Source organism: Heptranchias perlo, chromosome 1, assembly GCF_035084215.1.
Source record: "Heptranchias perlo isolate sHepPer1 chromosome 1, sHepPer1.hap1, whole genome shotgun sequence".
Classification (NCBI taxonomy): Eukaryota; Metazoa; Chordata; class Chondrichthyes; order Hexanchiformes; family Hexanchidae; genus Heptranchias; species Heptranchias perlo.
Genome location: NC_090325.1, coordinates 20,988,626 through 21,009,929, shown reverse-complemented (window position 1 = coordinate 21,009,929; position 21,304 = coordinate 20,988,626). Strand labels below are relative to the sequence as shown.

General features: G+C 43.0%; 1 protein-coding gene across 2 annotated transcripts in view; it reads right to left on the bottom strand.

Moving 5' to 3' along the window:
* The window catches only part of rnf24 (ring finger protein 24), a 159,651-nt gene that overhangs the window by 131,270 nt on the left and 7,077 nt on the right, over positions 1–21,304 (bottom strand). The window contains exon 1 of one of the 2 annotated variants that reach the window (XM_067981984.1): positions 8,833–8,973. The exons of the other annotated variant lie outside the window; for it this stretch is intronic. Within the exon in view, the coding sequence (XP_067838085.1) occupies positions 8,833–8,960 (128 nt within the window). The 5' untranslated portion in view covers positions 8,961–8,973. Of the gene's footprint in view, positions 1–8,832; positions 8,974–21,304 lie in introns of those variants that run through there. 2 annotated transcript variants of the gene reach the window in all.

Sequence of the window (21,304 nt, the reverse complement as noted above, 5' to 3'; positions counted from 1 at the left end):
GATGCATTGCCTGAAAGGGTGGTGGAAGCAGATTCAATCATGGCTTTCAAAAAGGAACTGGATAAATATTTGAAGGGAAAAAATTTGCAGGGCTATGGGGAAAGGGCTGGGGAATGGGACTAACTGGATTGTTCTTACAAAGAGCCAGCATAGGCTTGATGGGCCGAATGGCCTCCTTCTGTGCTGTAACGATTCTATGTGGAATTGGTGAAAACCATGAAACTCTTTACTTACCTCACTCTTCCCTTCAATTCACAACCTACAAGTCTGTAAAAACCCAAGCTTTACATCACTTAACAACAAATAACTTAGTGTTAAGCCCGGTCTTGTCTCCTATGATTATCAACCTCGGTGGATTCCAGGCTGACAGGCCTTGGGTGTTTCATCTAAATTTCTCAATTTAAAAAAACCTTGCCCCAAAGTATATTCGCAGCCGCTAACTGTCCAAAGTTTCTATTTTTCAGTATATTTTTTTTTCTTACAATACATTAGGACAACGTTTTAACCACAAGAGTATTCCAAGTATTGCACGGTGTGACTAGGAATAAACGAGCCTCAGCGCTACACAGCTCCCACTGCATAACTGGGATGTTTCTATTTCCTGTTTCAGCTGCTTTGTTATTGAGATTGTCAATTTAAGTTCAAAATTATGAGCGTATTTTTTTAATACCCACTTGGAACTGGATTGGGGCTGGCTAAATTCTTCTAATCTCTACTCTTTCTAGCTGAAGAAAGAGGGCTCTTCATTGATTGGACTGGGCTGGATGCAACTACAGGTCCCAGAATTGAAAATGATAACCCAGTGTGGGCCCCACCTCGTGTGCTCTGTTAAGTTCACTTAAAGTAAATGTATTCTTCGTTTCAATTTTCCTTTTGTTTCCTTATGGACCTCCACTCTGCAGTATTCCATTCTCCCCATCCTTAGTTTCCCACCGGCATTTAAATAGATTACATAGAATTTACAGGACAGAAATAGGGCATTCAGCCCAACTGCTCCACACGAGGCTCCTCCCTCTCTACTTCATCTAATCCTATCAGCATATCCTTCTATTCCTTTCTCCCTCATGTGTTTATCTAGCTTCCCCTTCGCCTCAACTACTCCTTGTGGGAGAAAGTTCCACATTCTAACCACTCTCTGGGTAAAGAAGGTTCTCCTAAATTCTTTATTGGATTTATTTGTGACTATCTTATATTTATGGCACCATAAATGCCTACACATTCAATAACTATAGAACAGGTAGAGGGAAGAAGGCCGGCCATTTTGGGTGTCTACATACAACTGGGAGCAGCTCTGACTTCAACGATGAGACCAGTGAGAGGGCTTAATTGATAATCAGAAGATCTCACTCAGATTGGCCCCAAATGCCAATCAGGAGGAGTACAAAGAAACTTATGTAGATTTATATAGCCACTTATCACATCCCAAAGTGCTGCACAGCTAATGGATTATGTTTGAAGTACAGTTACATTGAATTACATAGAATGTACAGCACAGAAACAGGCCATTCAGCCCAACAGGTCCATGCCGGTATTTATGTTGCACACAAGCCTCCTCCCACCCTCCTTCATCTAACCCCATCAGTTACAGCTGATACGCAGGCAAACATGGCAGCAGACTTGTGCACGTCAAGATCCCACAAACAGCAAACGAGATGAATAAAAGAGAGAAAGACTTGTATTTACATAGCGCCTTTCACAACCTCAGCACATCCCAAAGCGCTTTACAGCCAATGAAATACTTTTGATCTGTAGTCACTGTTATAATGTAGGAATGATAGGTTCCTCTATTTTTGGTGATGTTGACTGGGGGATGAATGTTGGTCCTGGCACTACTCCCCTGCTCCTCTTGGAATAATGCCATAGGATCTTTTACATCCACCTGACAAAATGATTCTGCCGTGCACCGCAGCACTGGACCTACATTGAGTGCTGTTGATTCATGTACCTCCCGAGCAGTTTCCAGAACTGGTCCCTTAAACCAATCCGCAAGATTTCAGTAACAAACCCATACCTCTCTACTTTCTGTTAAACCACAAAAACTGTCCGCTTTCCACCTGTGGAGTCATCATTCACTGCACTAAGTAGCCAACAATAGACGTTAATTCTCGAGAGTCTCAGGACTGCTCATTGGGATCATTCTGCAAACACTTCATGTAAATCCAATGTTCCACCAATAGCAAGTAGGGTTGCCAACTCTGGTTGGATATATTCCTGGAGGTTTCATCACATGACCTCTTGCCTCCAACCGTCCCGCCCTCACACTCTTGCCATTGGCCACCTGACATGTCCATCCTCATGGTGCACTGCCTTCCTACACCAATCGGAAAGTGAATAGACTGTTCATTACCCAATAGGATGATTCTTGACCGTCAGTCAAACAGGCTTTTTACCCATGTGCAATATTTTTCTAACTAATGAACAAAAGTGTTCAAAGAAATTTTTTTTAGAACACTATTTTTTATTGCCTCTATGATTCTTCTCCTGTGTTGCTTGCAGCAGTGTCCTGGAGATTAAAATTTAATTCCTGGAAACTCCAGGGCAATCCTGGAGAGTTGGCAACCCGACTAGCGGGTCAAAGCACAGATGATATTACAGATCGTCTGGTGACATTATGATTTGTCTGATGATATTACAGATCGTCTGGTGACATTAAGGATGGTCTGATAACATTGCGTCTGCTTCTCCTGTCCAGGGATCACAAAGCATCAGTGAAGCCAGATTTCTTGGCTGAAATACATTTTCCATCCCTGGCTGCCAAGAGAGGACGTGGCAAAAAGGAAAGAGAAAAACCAGATAATTCCCCAGCCCTCCTTAAAACCGTGAAGTGGAGTTTGCAACCTCAAACCAGACCCATGCAGGAACTGGATCCAAAGCATGAAACTGTTTAGATTTTGGCACAAACTTGACAATTATTTGGCAGTCGTACTTATAATGATAAATGGTATGAGAAATGAAACTTTAAAATGTCAACGTGCCCAAAGTTTCTTTTTTAGGAGGATATAGATATGTGAAGGGGAAGGGGGAGCATGGGCGTTTCCAAGACTAGATAAAAGACTTTTCTGGGTCTAAGCACAGCATGAAATGAAGGTCATTCCACACTTCCTCCATACCCTGGTGCAAGTCATGAATTTAGACCTATCTATAAGCAGTAAACTAAACGTTCTATCCCAGTTTCAAAGAAGGAAAAAGAGTAAACTGTAGCATCAATTCAAGCTATAAATATGAGCATCTAAAATAAAGTGCATACTGTGAGCATTGACGCCAAAACTCTGAGAACAACATACGGGTATTAACAAGAAGACACAGCGCAATACATGGGCATTGACAAGAAAACACAGAGCAATGCACGGGCATTGACAAGAAAACACAGAGCAATACACGGGTTTTGACAAGAAAACAGACAAAACACTTGAGCATCAACACTAAAACACACAGAGCAATACACAAACATCAACACCAAAACAGGTAGAGCAATATACAAACATCAACACCAAAACAGGTAGAGCAATATTCAAACATCAACACCAAAACAGGTAGAGCAATATATGAATATCAACACCAAAACACGAGCAATATATGAATCAACACCAAAACACAGAGCAATATACAAACATCAACACCAAAACATGAGCAATACATGAATCAACACCAAAACAGAGCAATACCCAAACATCAACACCAAAACATGAGCATCAACACCAAAACACAAAGCAATACACGAGCCTCAACACCGAAACGCAGAGCAATACACGAGCCTCAACACCGAAACGCAGAGCAATACACGAACATTAACACCAAAACAGAGCAATACACGAACATCAACACCAAAACGCAGAGCAATACACGAACATCAACACCAAAACAGAGCAATACACGAGCCTCAACACCGAAACGCAGAGCAATACATGAACATTAACACCAAAACAGAGCAATACCCAAACAGCAACACCAAAACACAGAGCAATATATGAACATCAACACCAAAACAGAGCAATACACGAGCATCAACACCGAAACACAGAGCAATACACGAACATCAACACCAAAACAGAGCAATACACGAGCATCAACACCGAAACACAGAGCAATACACGAACATCAACACTAAAACACAGAGCAATACACGAACATCAACACTAAAACACAGAGCAATACACGAACATCAACACTAAAACACAGAGCAATACATGAGCATCAACACTAAAACACAGAGCAATACACGAACATCAACACTAAAACACAGAGCAATACACGAACATCAACACTAAAACACAGAGCAATACACGAACATCAACACTAAAACACAGAACAATACACGAACATCAACACTAAAACACAGAGCAATACATGAGCATCAACACTAAAACACAGAGCAATACACAAACATCAACACCAAAACACAGAGCAATACACGAACATCAACACCAAAACACAGAGCAATACACGAACATCAACACTAAAACACAGAGCAATACACAAACATCAACACTAAAACACAGAGCAATACATGAGCATCAACACCAAAACACAGAACAATACATGAGCATCAACACCAAAACACACAGGGCAATCCATACAGGAGCATTTCTAAAATGCTCCCTAATGATTTTCTTCCTCTGTTTTCTCCAAACAGCTTTCTATTTTCATTACTTTTTTTAAAACCACAGTAACCACTGCCACTTGTATTAAAACAGTTTAACATAGTCACTGCTTTGTGTGAGGGAAAAGAATCAAAGTAATTGGTTGGCCCTACTCTGCTTCTGTGAAAAAAAATCATTATTTTTTTAGATCAGACTCAGTGAAAACTGGTTGTTCAATCAATAGACCAGGCAACATACTTGAGTTCTACTCACAGAATCCTGACAGGCACCTGCTGGTTAACAAAAGATAATTGCTCCTGGAAATCTAAAACATTACTGTCATTTCATTTTCCAGATGACAGATCCTGGGACTAAGATCATCTACACACACCGCAGCAAAAGTGGAAATGGATTTTGGAACAATACTTAAGAGAGGCATTGATAGTGGAGCAGAGAGTCGCTGGAACAAAGCAGCAGCACTGGCAGGGTGCTGGGGGCAACTGGAATGAGGAGTCTGCAATTACAGAGCAACTGCTGGGAATCTCCCCTTCAAGTGCAGGTTGTGTCCAAGTCTACTAGTTATCAACCATGGTTAACCAATGCCCGCCAGTTGCAAATGCAATCGGAAATGAGCTCCACGGTCTTTTTGACATCAGCAGCACCAATGGTTTTTGGGACGAGGGCACTTTCCGTGTCTATTTTTTTGTAAGTATTTTTCTGCCTCAATTTCCTCGTGGGATTGAGGTGATTTCTTCTGTTAGCCTGCAGCCACAAGCTTCCACATTCATTCATTAGTATCTGAGGGCAGACTCATTAGCAATGAACAAAAATAAGCCACAATAACAGGATGGCAGACATGCAGGTCAATCAATAACAACAGCAAAAATATGTGTGCCCAAAAGGATCCAAAGATGTTCACTCTCTGGGGTAATTTTAACTTTGAGGGATAGTGTAAAACGGGCAATATTGGATTGGTCACCAGTTATACATCTCTCCCACTTCTTCTTCCATTAACTTCACCACCAAATATCAGATTATCTGGTCATTATCACATTGCTGCTTGTGGGATCTTGCTGTGCACAAATTGGCTACCGTGTTTCCTACATTACAACAGTGACTACACTTAAAAAAAAGTACTTAATTGGTTGTGAAGCGCTTTGGGATTCTTGAGGTTGTGAAAGGCGCTATATAAATGCAAGTCTTTCTTTTTCTTTCTTTCTTTCAATGGGAACGAAAATCGGGAGAAGTGTACAACAGGCAGCTAAATCGGAATCCTTAATACACCATTCTCTTGTTCAAGTCAGCTTTGTAAAAGCTTTAGCAAGGAGCTGCACAGTGCAAGGCCATTAACTGCAGTGAGTGTGCTCTTGTGAGTTGCATAATGCTGCCTAACAGTTTCCTATTAATTTCCCCGCAGTGAAGGTGTGTATCAAGCCACAATGCAGGATGTCAGAGACTGCCAATAAACACGAGGAAATGGATGATTAGAAATGTGCTGATATTTGATATTTCCCAATAGTTCGACTGTGTAAGTGAAAGAGAGGGAATCACAGTGTTAGAGAGGTTTTAGGCCAGGCTCTGATCCTGGCATGGATGGGCTCTGAAGACGTCACAGTAGACCTGCCATGTTGGACGTTATGGCCAAGTTTGTCTTGCACTGGAGGCTGACCAGCTGGGGTTTGTGAATTTTTACAACAAACCATTAATTTTATTATGTATCAGATCCACCGCCATCTTGCATTTAAATAGCGCCTTTAACTAAAGAAACGTCCCAAGGCACTTGACAAATAGCGGTGAACAGCGTGAATGCCGAACCGATAGGGAGCAATTAGAAGGGGTGGCCGAAAGCTTGGTCAAAGGGATGGGTCTTAAGCGGTTCTTAAACGTGCAGAGAGGAGTGAAGAAGTTTCAGCAGGGAGTTCCAAAGTGTAGAACCAAGGCATTTGAATGCTGTGCCTAAGGAGGCTTTTCCCACTACAGCCAAGTGGGTAAGTGCCCTTTGAGCTTGGTACTGAGCCATACATACAAGAGAGGTTGTAGGTTCAATCCCTGGTCCATGCAGAGCTGGCGATAGTGGAGATGCCACAGTTGGGCTACAGCATTGACTGGAAGGGAGTAGAAATCAGCAGGAGATTTTGCTCTTGATTGTCCTCCAGTGACCCCTGTGGGAAAAGTGCACATGTGCGAACAATGGGCGATTATGACTGGGTTTGTGAATGCTCCCCCCATAGTTGAATAGTCTGTCAATCCTATCCAAGCTCATGCATGAGTAATAGGCAGTTGGGAGGTACTGGAGGACGATCGGCCCGTGTACTTCAGTACAAGTCACCGCCCCCTATCGAGGAGAGAAATTTGCAAAATTCAAGGAGATTAAGATAAAAACAATATAATTCACAATGGCAGAGGCAACTGGCCCAATTTCACATCCTCCTTGTATATAAACATGTGTTTTACACAATACTATATCACTATCCTACTATTCCTTTTGAACAGTTTGGCCCATGAGTGAAATATGATGTTGAGTCGCATGTTCTGTATGAAGTTCACCTTTTCTGCAGAGAACCTGAACAACAGATATTTCATAGAGCGTTTCAGGTCCACACGATTTCACAGAGCCCCGTGTACTGCCCTAGTAAGAAAGTTATATAATAAATAGACCAAACCATGTAACACACCAGCAATGCAGCCCTGAGTGCATTAGGAAATCAGCCACAAGAGCTGTATAAATATTTGATCACTGCAGTTAACTGTGGCAGGAGAAGACGAACTGGTAACAGAGTCTGGAGAAAGGAAGCTTGCTCTATTACAGCACAGACAAGGCAGAAGGAAATCATTTTTACACACAGAGCAGTTAATCAGCACATTCCCAGGCTCCCTCACTAATAGGAACATAGGAACAGGAGTAGGCCATTTAGCCCCTCGAGCCTGTTCTGCCATTCAGTGAGATCCTGGCTGATCTGTGACCTAACTCCATATACCCGCCTTAGCCTTAATACCTTTGGTTAACAAAAATCTGTCAATCCCAGATTTAAAATTAACAATTGAGCTAGCATCAACTGCCGTTTGCGGAAGAGAGTTCCAAACTTCTACCACCCTTTGTGTGTAGAAATGTTTCCCATCTTCACTCCTGAAAGTCCTGGCTCTAATTTTTAGGCTACGTCCCCTAGTCCTGGACTCCCCAACCAGCGGAAATAGTTTCTCTCTATCTACCCTATCAGTTCCCCTTAATATCTTGAAAACTTCGATCAAATCACCCCTTAAACTTCTAAATACTAGGGACTACAACCATAGTTTGTGTAATCTTTCCTTATAATTTAACTCTTGGAGTCCTGGTATCATTCTAGTAAATCCAAGCTCCACCCTCCAAGGCCAATGCATCCTTCCTAAGGTGCGGTGCCCAGAGCTGAACACAATACTCCAGATGTGGTCTAACCAGGGCTTAGTTTAGCTATGGCATAATTTCTATCCCCTTGTATACCAGTCCTCTAGATATAAAGGCCAGCATTCCATTAGCCCTTTTGATTATTTTCTGTACCTGTCCATGACATTTTAATCATCTATATACATGAACCCCATAGTCTCTTTGGACCTCCACTGTTTCGAGCTTTTCACCATTTAGAAAGTACTCTGATCTATCGTTTTTAGGTCCAAAGTGGATGATCTCACACTTGCCTACATTGAAATCCATTTACCACAGTTTTGCCCATTCACTTATTCTATTAATATCTCTCTGTAATGTTATGCTTCCATCTACACTGCTTACAATGCTGCCTATCTTTGTATCGTCGGCAAACTTGGATATGTGGCCCTCTATTTGCATTTCTCTATATCCCCATTTGCAGCATCACCTTCAAAATAACCATCAAAACAGATGCCAAAAGAAAGAAAACAGCTTGCAGAAATTTGCATCATTTTACTCCTCGCTTCAAACTTAATTCATTTGGTTTTCCACACTGCTTCTCCCCCTCTGCTGAACTCCTTTCTCATATTACACTTTATGACCTACATTTCTTCCCATCTGTTTGACTCAACAACAACAACAACTTGCATTTAAATAGCGCCTTTAAGGTAGTAAAAACGCCCCAAGGCGCTTCACAGGAGCATTATCGAACAAAATTTGATACTGAGCCACATAAAGAAATATTAGGCATGTGACCAAAAGCTTGGTCAAAGAGGTAGGTTTTAAGGAGTGACTTAAAGGAGGAGAGAGAGAGGTAGAGAAGCAGAGAGGTTTAGGGAGGGAATTCCAAACCTTAGGGCTTCGATGGCTGACGGCACGGCCGCTAGTGGTGCAGCGATGAAAATCAGGAATGCGCAAGAGGCCAGAATAGGAGGAGCGTGGATATCCCAGAGGGCTGTAGGGCTGGACTTCCTTCGCATCCCTGCTTCTCTCTGAACTGGTTGCTACTCTGCTCTGCTCTCAGTTTATTTTCGGGAGAGGTCACTGATGACTGCCTGTATCCCACGTGCCACAACAAATGCGTCACATGACCTCAGTGTCTGCCAGTGTGGAACAAGTCTGTTCTCCTCACCAACCAGATTTTGACAATACAAACACAACACATCACAGAAAAAGACCATTAAGTGAACAGACTATCACACCAGTCTCACTCAGATAAATTTATACGACTCACGGCAGCTAACACTTGCTGTTTGACTGTTATATCACATAGCAGCTGTGTAGAATTTTCTATTTACGCTGTTGGTGTGAAATGACTTCTACATAATACACTTGATTTTGATTAGGACAGGAGTAGGTCATGTGGTCCATCGAGCCTGCTCAATCATTTTGTTAGCTGTGGTAGACCTTGCCATTTTAATTCCATTTCATTGCACATTTTCTTCGCAAGTATCTATCTGCATGTATGGCCTCTGAGGTAATGCATTTTACATTCTCACCCACTGCGTGAAAAATAAATTATTCTGAATTTGCTTTTAATGAGCTTAGCTCTAATTCCATTATAAGGTAAATATTCCTCTCCTGCAATCTTGGCAGGTTCCTGATATCTCTAAGAGGAAAGAATTATTCCCCATCTCCCCTGGATATTCCTTTCATTATTCTAAATACCTCCATAAGATCAACCTCCTCATCTCCAGGGAATATAACCCAGATTTCCCAGTCTCTCCACAACTTATTCCTTTTATCCCAGATATTATCCTGATTATTACCCAGATATTATCATGGCTGGACTTGCTCCAAAGCCAGTACATCCTCCACAAATGGAATGAGGGAGGGGAATGGTTGACTAAAACTGAACACAATCGGGGTGATTACGCAGAGTGCAATTCGGGAAATTGCAATGCTTTCCTGAAATGCACTCTCCAAATCGAAATTCATGGATGGAAAATCATTGAAGCATTTGATAACATTTCCATTCCAAGTGCGAGGCAGGCTGCAATAAATCCTCTCACCACTCTGTCACTTACAAATTATATGGTCAGCCTTCTCAGGGCAATTAGAGATGGGCAATAAATGTGACCCTGCCTGTGTCGCCCATGTCCCGAGAACACGCCGCCACTTGCGATATTGTGGTCAGCCTTATCAGGGCAACGAACTGGTGCCACTTCTCCCAGCGGTTCCTGACTCTGCCAGGTCGCATTCCATCCATGTCAGCCGTGGCTCAGTGACAGCACTCTCACCTCTGAGTTAGAAGGTTATGGGGTCAAGTCCTACTCCAAAGCCATTGTGAGCTTTGGTGGCTCAGGGGTACAATTCTCGCTCTGCCACGTGGGAGCTCTGGGTTTGATTCCCGGCCGAAGCAGGTTATTTTTTTAAAGTGACTGGCAAAAGAACCAAAAGCGACACGAGGAAAAACTTTTTTTACGCAGCGAATAGTTATGATCTGGAATGCGCTGCCTGAAAGGGTGGTGGATGCAGAATCAATCGTGGCTTTCAAAAAGGAATTGGATAAATATTTGAAGAGAAAAAATTTGCAAGGCTACGGGGCAAGAGCAGGGGGATGGGACTAACTGGATTGCTCTTACAAACAGCCGGCACAGGCTTGATGGGCCGAATGGCCTCCTTCCGTGCTGTAACAATTCTATGATTCTACTTGAGCACAAAATCTAGGCTCACGCTCTAGTGCAATACTGAGGGAGTGTCTTTCGCATGAGACATTAAACTGAGGCCCCGTCTGCCCTCGCAAGTGGACGTGAAAGATCCTATTTTGAAGAGCAGGGGAGTTCTCCCTGGTGTCCTGGCCAATATTTATCCCTCAACCAACATCACTAAAATACAGATTATCTGGTCATTATCACATTGTTGTTTGTGGGATCTTGTTGTGCGCAAATTGGCTGCCACGTTTCCTATGTTACAACAGTGACTGCACTTCAAAAGTACTTTATTGGCTGTAATGCACTTTGGGACGTCCTGAGATTGTGAAAGGCGCTATATAAATGCAAGTCTTTCTTTTTTTCCCTTTTCATCCAGAATTCTGCAGAACCTTAAACCCTGCTGGCAGGGTATGTGTACATTTCCCGAAGGAATAGATTTAATTTGTGATAAATCGAAGAAGTTCCGGCCCCTAACCCCAGCATATTACAAAACAACTAATACTCATTACTAAAAGGAAAGCTGTGGATGCTGGTATTAGCAGGCGTGTGGGACAAAACCTTTATTGTACTCGAATTCAAGTCTCACATGCCAACGCTGAAAGGCTTATTATTTTATTTTTAAAAGCTCTGAAACGGCTTACCCTCAGGGTTGTAGGCAGCTGGTTTTGAAAACAACAGCCCCCCTGCTCCCACACCCTCCCCCAAGACATCAGACCCGTGCACTAACTAAAGCAGCAATGTTCCTTTATCAATGCCTCCCTTGTGAAGTTCAGTTTGACAAATGCAAAAACAAGCAATCAGTTTATCTTGGGTTCTCCGGCTGATTTCAAATCAAATCAAAAATTAGCAGATTACAATAGAACAAGCTGTTCAAAATAGTCAGGCAAAATAATTGTTTTGAAATGGCAGCGCAATTCTGTCATTCTGAACCACTAACCTCTCCCAATACTGCCCCACAAGTGCTCCTGTTACTTACAAGAGGGTGAAATTTTAGAACAGGAAAAGCCCATTCAGCTCATAAGGCCCATCATTTTTTTCATAGATCAATTCAATAGTAACTTTCAAAAGGGAATTGGATATATGCTTGAAAAGGAAAAATTTGCAGGGCTATGCGGAAAGAGCAGGGGAGTGGGACTAATTGGAGAGCTCTTTCAAAGAGCCGGCACGGGCACGGTGGGCCGAATGGCCTCCTTCTGTGCTGAGAGATTCCATGAATCCCACCTACCCAACATCTCAGCATATCCTTCAATTCCCTCTCTCCAGAAACACATCCAACTACCTCTTGAACCCATTTGTATGCTTCAGTGCATTTCCCCAGTAGCTTATTCCAAAACACTATTATCATGTGGGTGAAAATGCTTCACCTGACTTCCCTTCCTATGTCCTCGTGTTTCACTTGTGCCCCTGGTAAGTGAACCCTTCGTCACAGTCAACAGTCAACCTGCAGCAATATTGTTTAATTGCCTCCAAGTAGACTTTAAAATGTCAATGAGATCACCTCAAAATATTGTCTTTTCCAAAAGAAAACAAGTTCATTTTCCTGATAGTGGGAATCATCTTCATTTTACCTGGTGCATCTTTAAAACTCCTTTCTGATTCGGTCTTTCGCTGTTTATTTAGAAATTTCAACAAATAATAATTTTTTAAAAATCACAGTAACTTCAGCAATTAGAGGCTGAATCGGGATTCCAGGCCAAACTCAAATAATTAACAATTAAAATGTTGACGAATTCCAAATTGGGAATGAAACAAAACACGGAAGCAGAGGACAAAGATTGGACCAAACTGATTACTGACTAACCTCATGGAGCCGAGAGGAAGAGGCACTGCCCTGTGATGTAAACAACATCCAAACTAAGCCAGGAGGATCCTAATTAAAGATGAATCATTATGCTTTGATGACAAGGGTGTAAGTCCTGGCCAAGGTACAGACTGAACAGCCAAGAATGCAAGAAAAAACAACCGTGGACAATAAAACATAATAGATCAGCTTCCTACTAGAAAAACTGACAGCATAAATAGCCTCCGGAAGGCTGCATGAGGGGAAACAGAAAATGAAAGGAGGGGAACACAGTTTAAGAGTGTAGAGAAGGGAATAAAACACAATAAGGGAGAACTAACTTAGAAGTTTGCAGCGCAGAAGGAGGCAATTTTTTAATAATTGCTCTCAGGATGTGGACGACACCGGCAAGGCAGTATTTATTTATTTAGAGTCAACTGCATAATGTGGGACTTGAGCCAAATGTAAGGCAGACTAAATAAGGGTGATATATTGCCTCTCTGAAGGACATTAGTAAATCAGTTGAATTTTTACAATCCAGCATCTTTCATAGTTATTTTCAGGTGCACTGCATTCAATTTCATGACTAACCATGGTGGCATTATGAACTCATGACTTCTAGGGCACTAGGCTACCACAACCTCATACAGTACCTGTCATACTATCTCTTTACTATAGCAATCCAAAACTAATCTCACTGTCAAATGTGAGGCAGCTCCTGATGAGGCCAGGTGAACGGACCTGGCATTCTGTTTCAACACAGTTGACTGACCCCCAACACCAAGTCTAATGTTTACCCCCTAAAACCACAAAGTTAATGGAACATAGACTTGGCTACAACTCTTCCAACCCCTCCAAAACCCCTGCCATTCCCCACACCCATCCTCAACTGGTAACAAAGGATAAATGGCTCCCAGAAATTGCACAGCAATTTCTACTTTCCAGATAAGGACTCTTGTGCTTTCTTTTATTTATTCTCCAGTTGTTAGCAATGCTGGCAAGGCTGCCTTTATTGGCCATCACTAGTTGAGAAATTGGCAGCGAGCCTCCATTTTGATTGTTTGCTAGGCCACTTCACAGGATATTAAGACTCAATCACTGGTGTGGGACTGGAGTCAGGAGTCACATATAGGACAGGCTGAGTAAAGATGGCGGGCTCCTGTCCCTTAAAGGACATTAGTGACCAGTTGGGTTTTTATTGATAATCCATCAGCTTTCAGTCATTTTTCTTCCTGATGCCAGCCCACAAGGTTTATTCAATTCAATTTCAGAACTTGCCATGACAGGATTTGAACTCACGACCTCTGGGTTGCGAATAAGAGGTTTTTTTTTAGGATTTCTGGCTGGCTAAGACCTACACAATGTATATTTGACTGGATCAAACCCAGGGAGTGGAATTATCCTGCATTGGGCACGGTGCTCGGGTTTGGCAGTGCAGCGCATATTTGCCACATGCCGTAAGAAAGGGACAATGATAATAGCTTTTTGCAGTCTTTTGAAGATTTAAGCCATCCAGTGTTAAGTTAGTTGAAATTATGTTCATTTAACCAGGTTAACAATTGTTAGAACACTTGGGGCTCGATATTAGGAGGGCTGCGGGTTTGTGGCGGGGGGGCGACTGGGCGCATGGGTAACGCTACCGGTGAAATCAGTCTGCTCTGCGCACGATCGCAGCCTAATTGGATCCACTTACCTGGTCTTCCGGGTTCCCCACTGCGGATCTGTGCGGCGGGCGGGCTGCGCATGCGCAGTAAGGTCTGTCAGCTGGAGGAGCTCTATTTAAAGGGGCAGTCCTCCACTGACTGATGCTGCAACAAATAGGAAAAATTACAGCATGGAGCAGCCCAGGGGGAAGGCTGCTCCCAGTTTAATGATGCCTCACTCCAGGTATCATTAGATGGGGTGAGGAGGAGGGGGAGGACAGAGATCTTCCCCCCGGCGGGTGGGAGGAAGCGGCCTGCCTCTGCCACCAGGAAGGCCTGGCTCGAGGTGGCAGAGGAGGTCACCTGCACCACCAACATATCGCCCACCTGCATACAGTGCAGGAGGCGCTGCAATGACCTAAGTAGTTCAGCCAAAGTGAGTACACTTACTCATTCCCCTACACTCCGTCTGCCACATCACCGCCCCCACCCCATATCTCCTTCTGCACAGCCAACACTACTCTGTCACATCACCCCTCACACCCACTCAAACCTCATCCTCATCTTACCTGCACTTACTCACCTCGCCAGTGCTCATCCCGCCACTACCACTCAACCCAATCTTCATACAATCTCATGGCTCTATCGAATACTCACCCTCTCATGCATCTCTTTCACAGTCAGCCTCACTCAACCTGCCACTACCTGTGCTGCAGCCACAGGGCATGCATCACATATGTGCAGTAGGAAGCGTAAGGCAAACGTGTTGTGAGCATGAAGGGGATGCACAAGGGTGTTTGAGGGTTTGTCATGGTTTTTACTTATATTTAATTTCTGATCAACTCACATTACATATTATATTGGCACCACTACTGCCACGTCTTTGCGAATTTTGTTTGGTTTGTGCAATAATGCCCTTTCCTGAGGATCACAATGAAGACCCACAACTGATGCCACCCATTGTGTCACTGCAGAGTGGGTGTAGGTGTATTTGCAGGGCTCTTTTGTGCAGACGACAGAGAGACGTCGGTGATGTCCTCGGTTGCACCCTGGAAGGATGCGGAGGAGAAGTTGTTGAGGGCAGTGGTGACTTTGACAGCGACAGGTAAGAAGATGGTGCTCGGGCCAGACAGGTGTAGCTTGGCACGAAGGAGACTGTAGATGTCCATGACTACATGTCGAGTGACTCTGAGCCTCCATGTGCACTGCTGCTCAGAGAGGTCCAGGAAGCTGAGCCTCGGTCTGTGGACCCTGTGGCGAGGGTAGTGCCCCCTGCGACGCATCTCTCTCTGCGGTAGCCCTCCCTCCTGCTGAGCAGGTGGATGTGTAACAGCACTGTGTTGTGGAGCTCCACGTGTCAGAGGTGGACGGCTTGGCCAGCGAGGCTGGTGATGCTGTTCACCCTCTGAGGAGGTCATGACTGCAGCTACGGCGGCCCCCATCCGGAAGATGTACATCTGAGGGGGTCCGCAAGGTAGGTACATGTCTCTGGACACCGGGGTAAGTGTGCAAGTTGGTGAATTTTCTTGTCAGGAGGAGGGTGATGGAGGCCAAACAGGTGGGAGTGGCCTCCTGCAATGAGTGAGGGTCTCCCACCCCCACCTGTCAAATGGACGTTTGCAGCTGCCACAGGCTGACAGCTGCAACACGTCCATTTCAACAGGGAGTGTTTCCCCCAGTACGGGAAACAGTCCCAGTTGTTTCTAAAATCCCACCCCTTCTAACATATTCCCTTAATCAGGTCTGTTAATGACCTGAAATAGCTAGATAAATATTGTTAAGTGGCACCCCGCCGGCTTTAATTGCCGGCGGGAATCCCACATGCGGGGGCTGCGCGCGCAAGTCAGCGCGTCTGTGGGGAACCCGGAAGTGGGCGGGTTGGAGCCGGGCTCCGGACCCGCTCCAGGATTCCCCGATTTTCGGAGCCCCCCCACCAGGAACGCACCCAATAGCGGGTGCTAATATCAGGCCCTTGATCTTTGTCAATGAGCAGAGCTTACAACAAACAAGCAGTTGAGAGGAATAGACATAGAACTTAAACCCAGTTACAGAACTGCTGACGAAAGGTCATCGAGCTGAAACATTAACCCTATCTTTCTCTCTCCACAGAATCAGCCTGACCTGCCGAGTGTTTCCAGCATTTTCTGCTTTTATTTCAGATTTCGAGCATCTGCAGTATTTTGATTACTGTATCTATTACACAATCATAGAATGGTTACTGCACAGAAGGAGACGTGTGCCGGCTCTTTGTAAGAGCAATCCGGCTAGTCCCATTCCCGCGCGCTTTCCCTATAGCCCTGCAAATTTTTTCCCTTCAAGTATTTATTCAATTCCTTTTTGAAAGCCACGATTTAATCTGCTTCCACCACCCTTTCAGGCAGCGCATTCCAGATCATAACTACTCGCTGCATAAAAAAAATGTTTGCTCATGTCGCCTCTGACTCTTTTGCCAATCACCTTCATTTGCCAATCACCTTGATTTATTGGTTCAATAAATCCTGCAACAAAATATCCAAATCCTCGGAGGTCAAAATGCTTGGGATAATGAAGCACAAAGCAAACTAAGTGACCCTCATTATCAGAGATGGTGAGGAATGTAAAAACTGTCTGAATGACCTTACAAGGTTGGCATGTTTAATAGACCACATATACCAAACAGTCTGCGTCAACACAAAGCATCTTTTTAGTTTATTTTGTTAACAGAGAGCTGACTGTCCTGTCGGATCTCTGTCACTAACCAGTGCCGCATGCCACTAAGGGAAGTTTGGTCTTCCTTGGCCAGAGAACAATGCACAGGTGGCAGTATAGCTTGACTCTGCTGCTCTCACATTGCTCTGAACAGGTACCAGTCTCAAATCACGGCATGCAGCATAACTAGACTCTGAAAGTGAGCCATAGCTCGGGTGAGTGATATGTTGTAACAAATTATTTATTGAAGGGGTGGGTTGGATCTTATTTTAAAAATCTAGAAGAACAAGGGCAGCAGGTGCATTGGAACAACATTACCTCCAAGTTCCCCACCATCCCGACTTGGGCATATATCACCATTCATTCATCGTCGCTGGGTCAAAATCCTGGAACTCACTATCTAACAGCACTGTGGGAGTACCTTCACCACATGGACTGCAGCGGATTAAGATGAAGGCTCACCACCACCTTCTCAAGTGCAATTAGGGATGGGCAATAAATGCCGGCTTTGCCAGCGATGCCCATGAATAAAAAAAAAAGCCAGGTTGGGTGTTGCATTTGTTTCTTTCATTGCACATCTGCTGCTGACAGCATGACATGAAGAGGAGTTGAAGGAAACCATTTAAGGTCGTAACATCGGTGTTTGCCAAGTGATACAACACACTCTGGGGCCTACAGTACTTACTGCAGATAATGTTCTAATAACTGATTTTAAAAATACACTGCATGAGGCAAAAAACGTTATTTCTTTCCTGTCAGAGTCCTTCAGATTCCTTCAAATGTCAATCATAATGATAACAGAAGCACATGAATTATTATCCATGATAGAGTATGTAGAGAGCAAGAGAAAGAAACTGCGTGATAAGGAGATGAAAATACTCTTTTAATGAAAACCAGGAGAATTCCTGTTTTTTCCTATAATTAATGAGCATTAACAAAATTGCATTCTTAGAAATCACGAATTTCTTACGACTTTGTCTATTGGACCACTAATATTATGGAAAGAAACAGAAATTGTCCAATTTTTCATTTTAAAAGGAGAAATTTCACCCCATATCTACCACCACCCTATAACTTAGGATCCCATGAAGATCAAAAAAAATCCATAATTAGCTGAAATCTCAGATATGATGAAGTGGTTAGTAGGTTATAAACTAGAGGAACAAAATGATTATTTTTGAATCATATGCTTTGGACATGCCATGAGCTAGCTTCTAAAACAGGAGATATGGCTGTTTTAAGTAAGAACGTCAACACAAACAGCAAATGAGATGAATGACCAGTTAATCTGTTTTGGTGATGCTGAGGGATGAATGTTGGCCAGGACACAAGAACACACCCAGGTCTTCAAATAGCTCCGTGGGATCTTTTACATCTGCCTGAGCTACCTTCTAACTCAGAGATATGAGTGCTACCAACTGAGCCGAGCTGACACTTACCTACTTTATTCTACTCTGGGTTATTGCAATAATGCAAAGGGATTTAATACCTAACAATACTTTATGTGATGTAGCCTTCACCTCCCTGTGCAAAATATTGTCTGCCATATTGAAAATCGTAATAGTGGAGATTAAAGTTGGAAATTCCAGGCATCTACAGCACTAATTATTTGACACAGAGTTTCATTAAGCTTTTAGTAGTGACTTCCAAATCCCTAATCTATGTTGCAATGGCCAAAATAAAGGTCAATATTAATGAGATACACCACCCTTCCCAAAATGCCAAATTGCACCCCTTTTTTTCTCTTAAAAATTATAATTCCATTTCTTCCCCCTGCCCCATTCAACTCCATTGGTATTTTCAAACAGTACAATTAACAAAATGAAAATAAGTTCTAAAGAAAGAACAGACAGAGGTAATCAAAGGGATCTGCACCTGAATCTCTTGTTTTATCATTTATATAAACGGTTCAGACAGAGGCACAAAAGGAACAATATTGAAGCTTGCTGATGATACCAAAATAGGGAGCATGGCAAACCGTAAGGAAGAATGCAGGATATTTCTGGAGCAAGGAGTAAGGTTAGTGAAGGGGAAAGATAGGTGGCAGTTGCAGAGAAACGTGAGGCAGTCCATGTTGGGGTAAAAAGAACGGTGAAAGGAAGTGCCGCTAAATGGTAAGGTTCTTAACAAAATGGAGGAACAGGGAGATCTAGGTGTGCCAATCCATAGATCTTTAGAAGATGAAAGTGCAGAATAGAAAAGGTCATAAAAAGGCAAATGGGATTCTGGGTTTCATACATAGAGGGATTGAATATAAAGTAAGAAAGTGACACTGAATTTGTACAAGACTTTGGTTAGGCCATAGTTGGGAGTATTGAAAAGATATTAGAATCATGGGTAAAGGTACAGCAAGCAGTCACCAGAATTAAACCAGGAATAGCAGCTTATAGTTATGAAGAGAGGCTCAAAGATGGGGCTTTTCTCACTTTAACACAAAAGATAAAGGGGGACCTAACTGGTAGTCTTCAAAGCTATGAGATTTTGGCAGGTCAAATAGTGAGCCATGGTTTCCACTGGTTAGTAAATCAGTAACAAGGGACAAAAAGTCAGGATGCTCATTAGAAAAATGAAGGGAGAATTTAAAAGAATATTTTTTCACACAGGGTTATTAGAACATAGAATGCTGTACCACAAGTGGCCATTGAAGTACTGTACACCATTTAAAGGGAATTATATAAAAGGATCCAGGGAAAGTTCAGGGAAATGGAATTAGAATGGATAGCCCCATTTGAAGAGCTAGCACAGGCCCGATCCGAATGACCTCCTTCTGAGCCGGCACGCACTTCAATCTATTTTTGCTTCTGGAAGGCAATTAAAGACAATCAAAGGAAACCAGCTTACTGCTTGCATGCACTCTATTATACCTATTACCTGGGGAGAGGGAGAAGAGAAATTTAGGCTCTTTTCCTACCCTTCATGTGACAGGAACTTGGTGCAAGCGATGATTTGTAAAGTCTTACACTAATTTCCCAGGGCATTTGTAATCCCTTGTACAGGTTTCACAGGGTTTGAAGAAATTAACTGTACGAGTTTGCACCAGTATTCCGAGAAATTTGCACCAGCCTGTACAAATGGGGCGTTTGTACAGATTTCCAAATGCCCAGCATGCTTTACCGTTCAAAAAGTACGAACAGCATCTAATTCCCTGTTTCTTTTAATCAAACAGATACAGGAGGGATCCATCTTGGGTTGGCTTTTCTGGTCAACAAAAATACCCAATGATCGAGTTTTTTTCATGTAATGGGGGTGGGTCATCAAATACAGTGAGTACTAAATTTAAAAGGTTCGAAACACAGCAAATAAAACATGTAGACCTCCCAACCTTCCCCTTGGGACAACATGATTAAATGGGTAGTAATACCTCCGTACGTGCCTCTGATATTTGAAGGATCTTATCGCGCATTTATCCGACTCAGAGTACGACTGTTTCATTAACAATGTTAATCATCTGTAGTGTAACTCACTGCTGGTTATGCTTTGTAATTGAGCTCAGTTTGGGTAAATATTAGTAGTTCTGGATAGTAAAAAAAATGTATTCCTTCAACTCTAATAAATGATACCCCATAACATAATTTGCCACAACACACACACACACACACACACACAGAGTTTAGTTCCCATTTAGGATGCATTTATTCTGCAACATTATCAGCACTGCCAAACAGTTTTTACTGGACCTCCTGGGCATTTTATAAACCTACCCAGAGCATATTTAAATGCACTTAAAGTGCACAGACCCTCCCGGACATCCTTCAAAACGTTTCCATTTTAATACCTGGGAGGAGGTCCAAGCACTCTGCTGAAGCTGACAATCCAAATCACAGCTCAGCAGTATAACTGTCCAGGCCGACATTCCCAGCGCAGTACTGAGGGAGTGCTGCACTGTTGAAGGTGCCATCTTTTGGATAAGATGTTAAATCAAGGCCCCGTCTGCCCTCTCGGGTGGACGTCAAAGATCCAATGGCACTATTTCGAAGAAGAGCAGGGGAGTTCTCCCCGGTGTCCTGGCCAATATTTATCCCTCAACCAGGAGCACAAAATCAGATTTTATGGTCATTATCTCATTGCTGTTTGTGGGATCTTGCTGAGCGCAAATTGGTTGCCAAGTTTCCTACATTACAACAGTGACTACACTTCAAACTTACTACATTGGTTGTAAAGCGCTTTGGGATGTCCTGAGGTCGTGAAAGGCGCTATATAAATACAAGTCTTTCTTTCTTTAATTGCGGCACAACTGGTTACAAATGACTACCATCGCTAATCAATCTCAGAACAGTTGCTACAATAATCAGTGCTCCCTAAAACAAAATGGCTCCACTCACAGGTACTGGGACAGAAAATTGTGCAGTAGTAAGAATATGAGCGTTTAGAGATGCTCCCTTAAGTATTAATGCTTTAATTAAGCAACAACATCAATCTAAACATAACAACATAGCAAGTACGTCTCATACATCATGTTAACTGACAATGTAAGATGTGTGCAGTGTGGAAAGTTACAATACAACAAAAGTAATTACAAATCATAAATAAAAAACCTTCAAAATGCTGCCTGTTAGTGG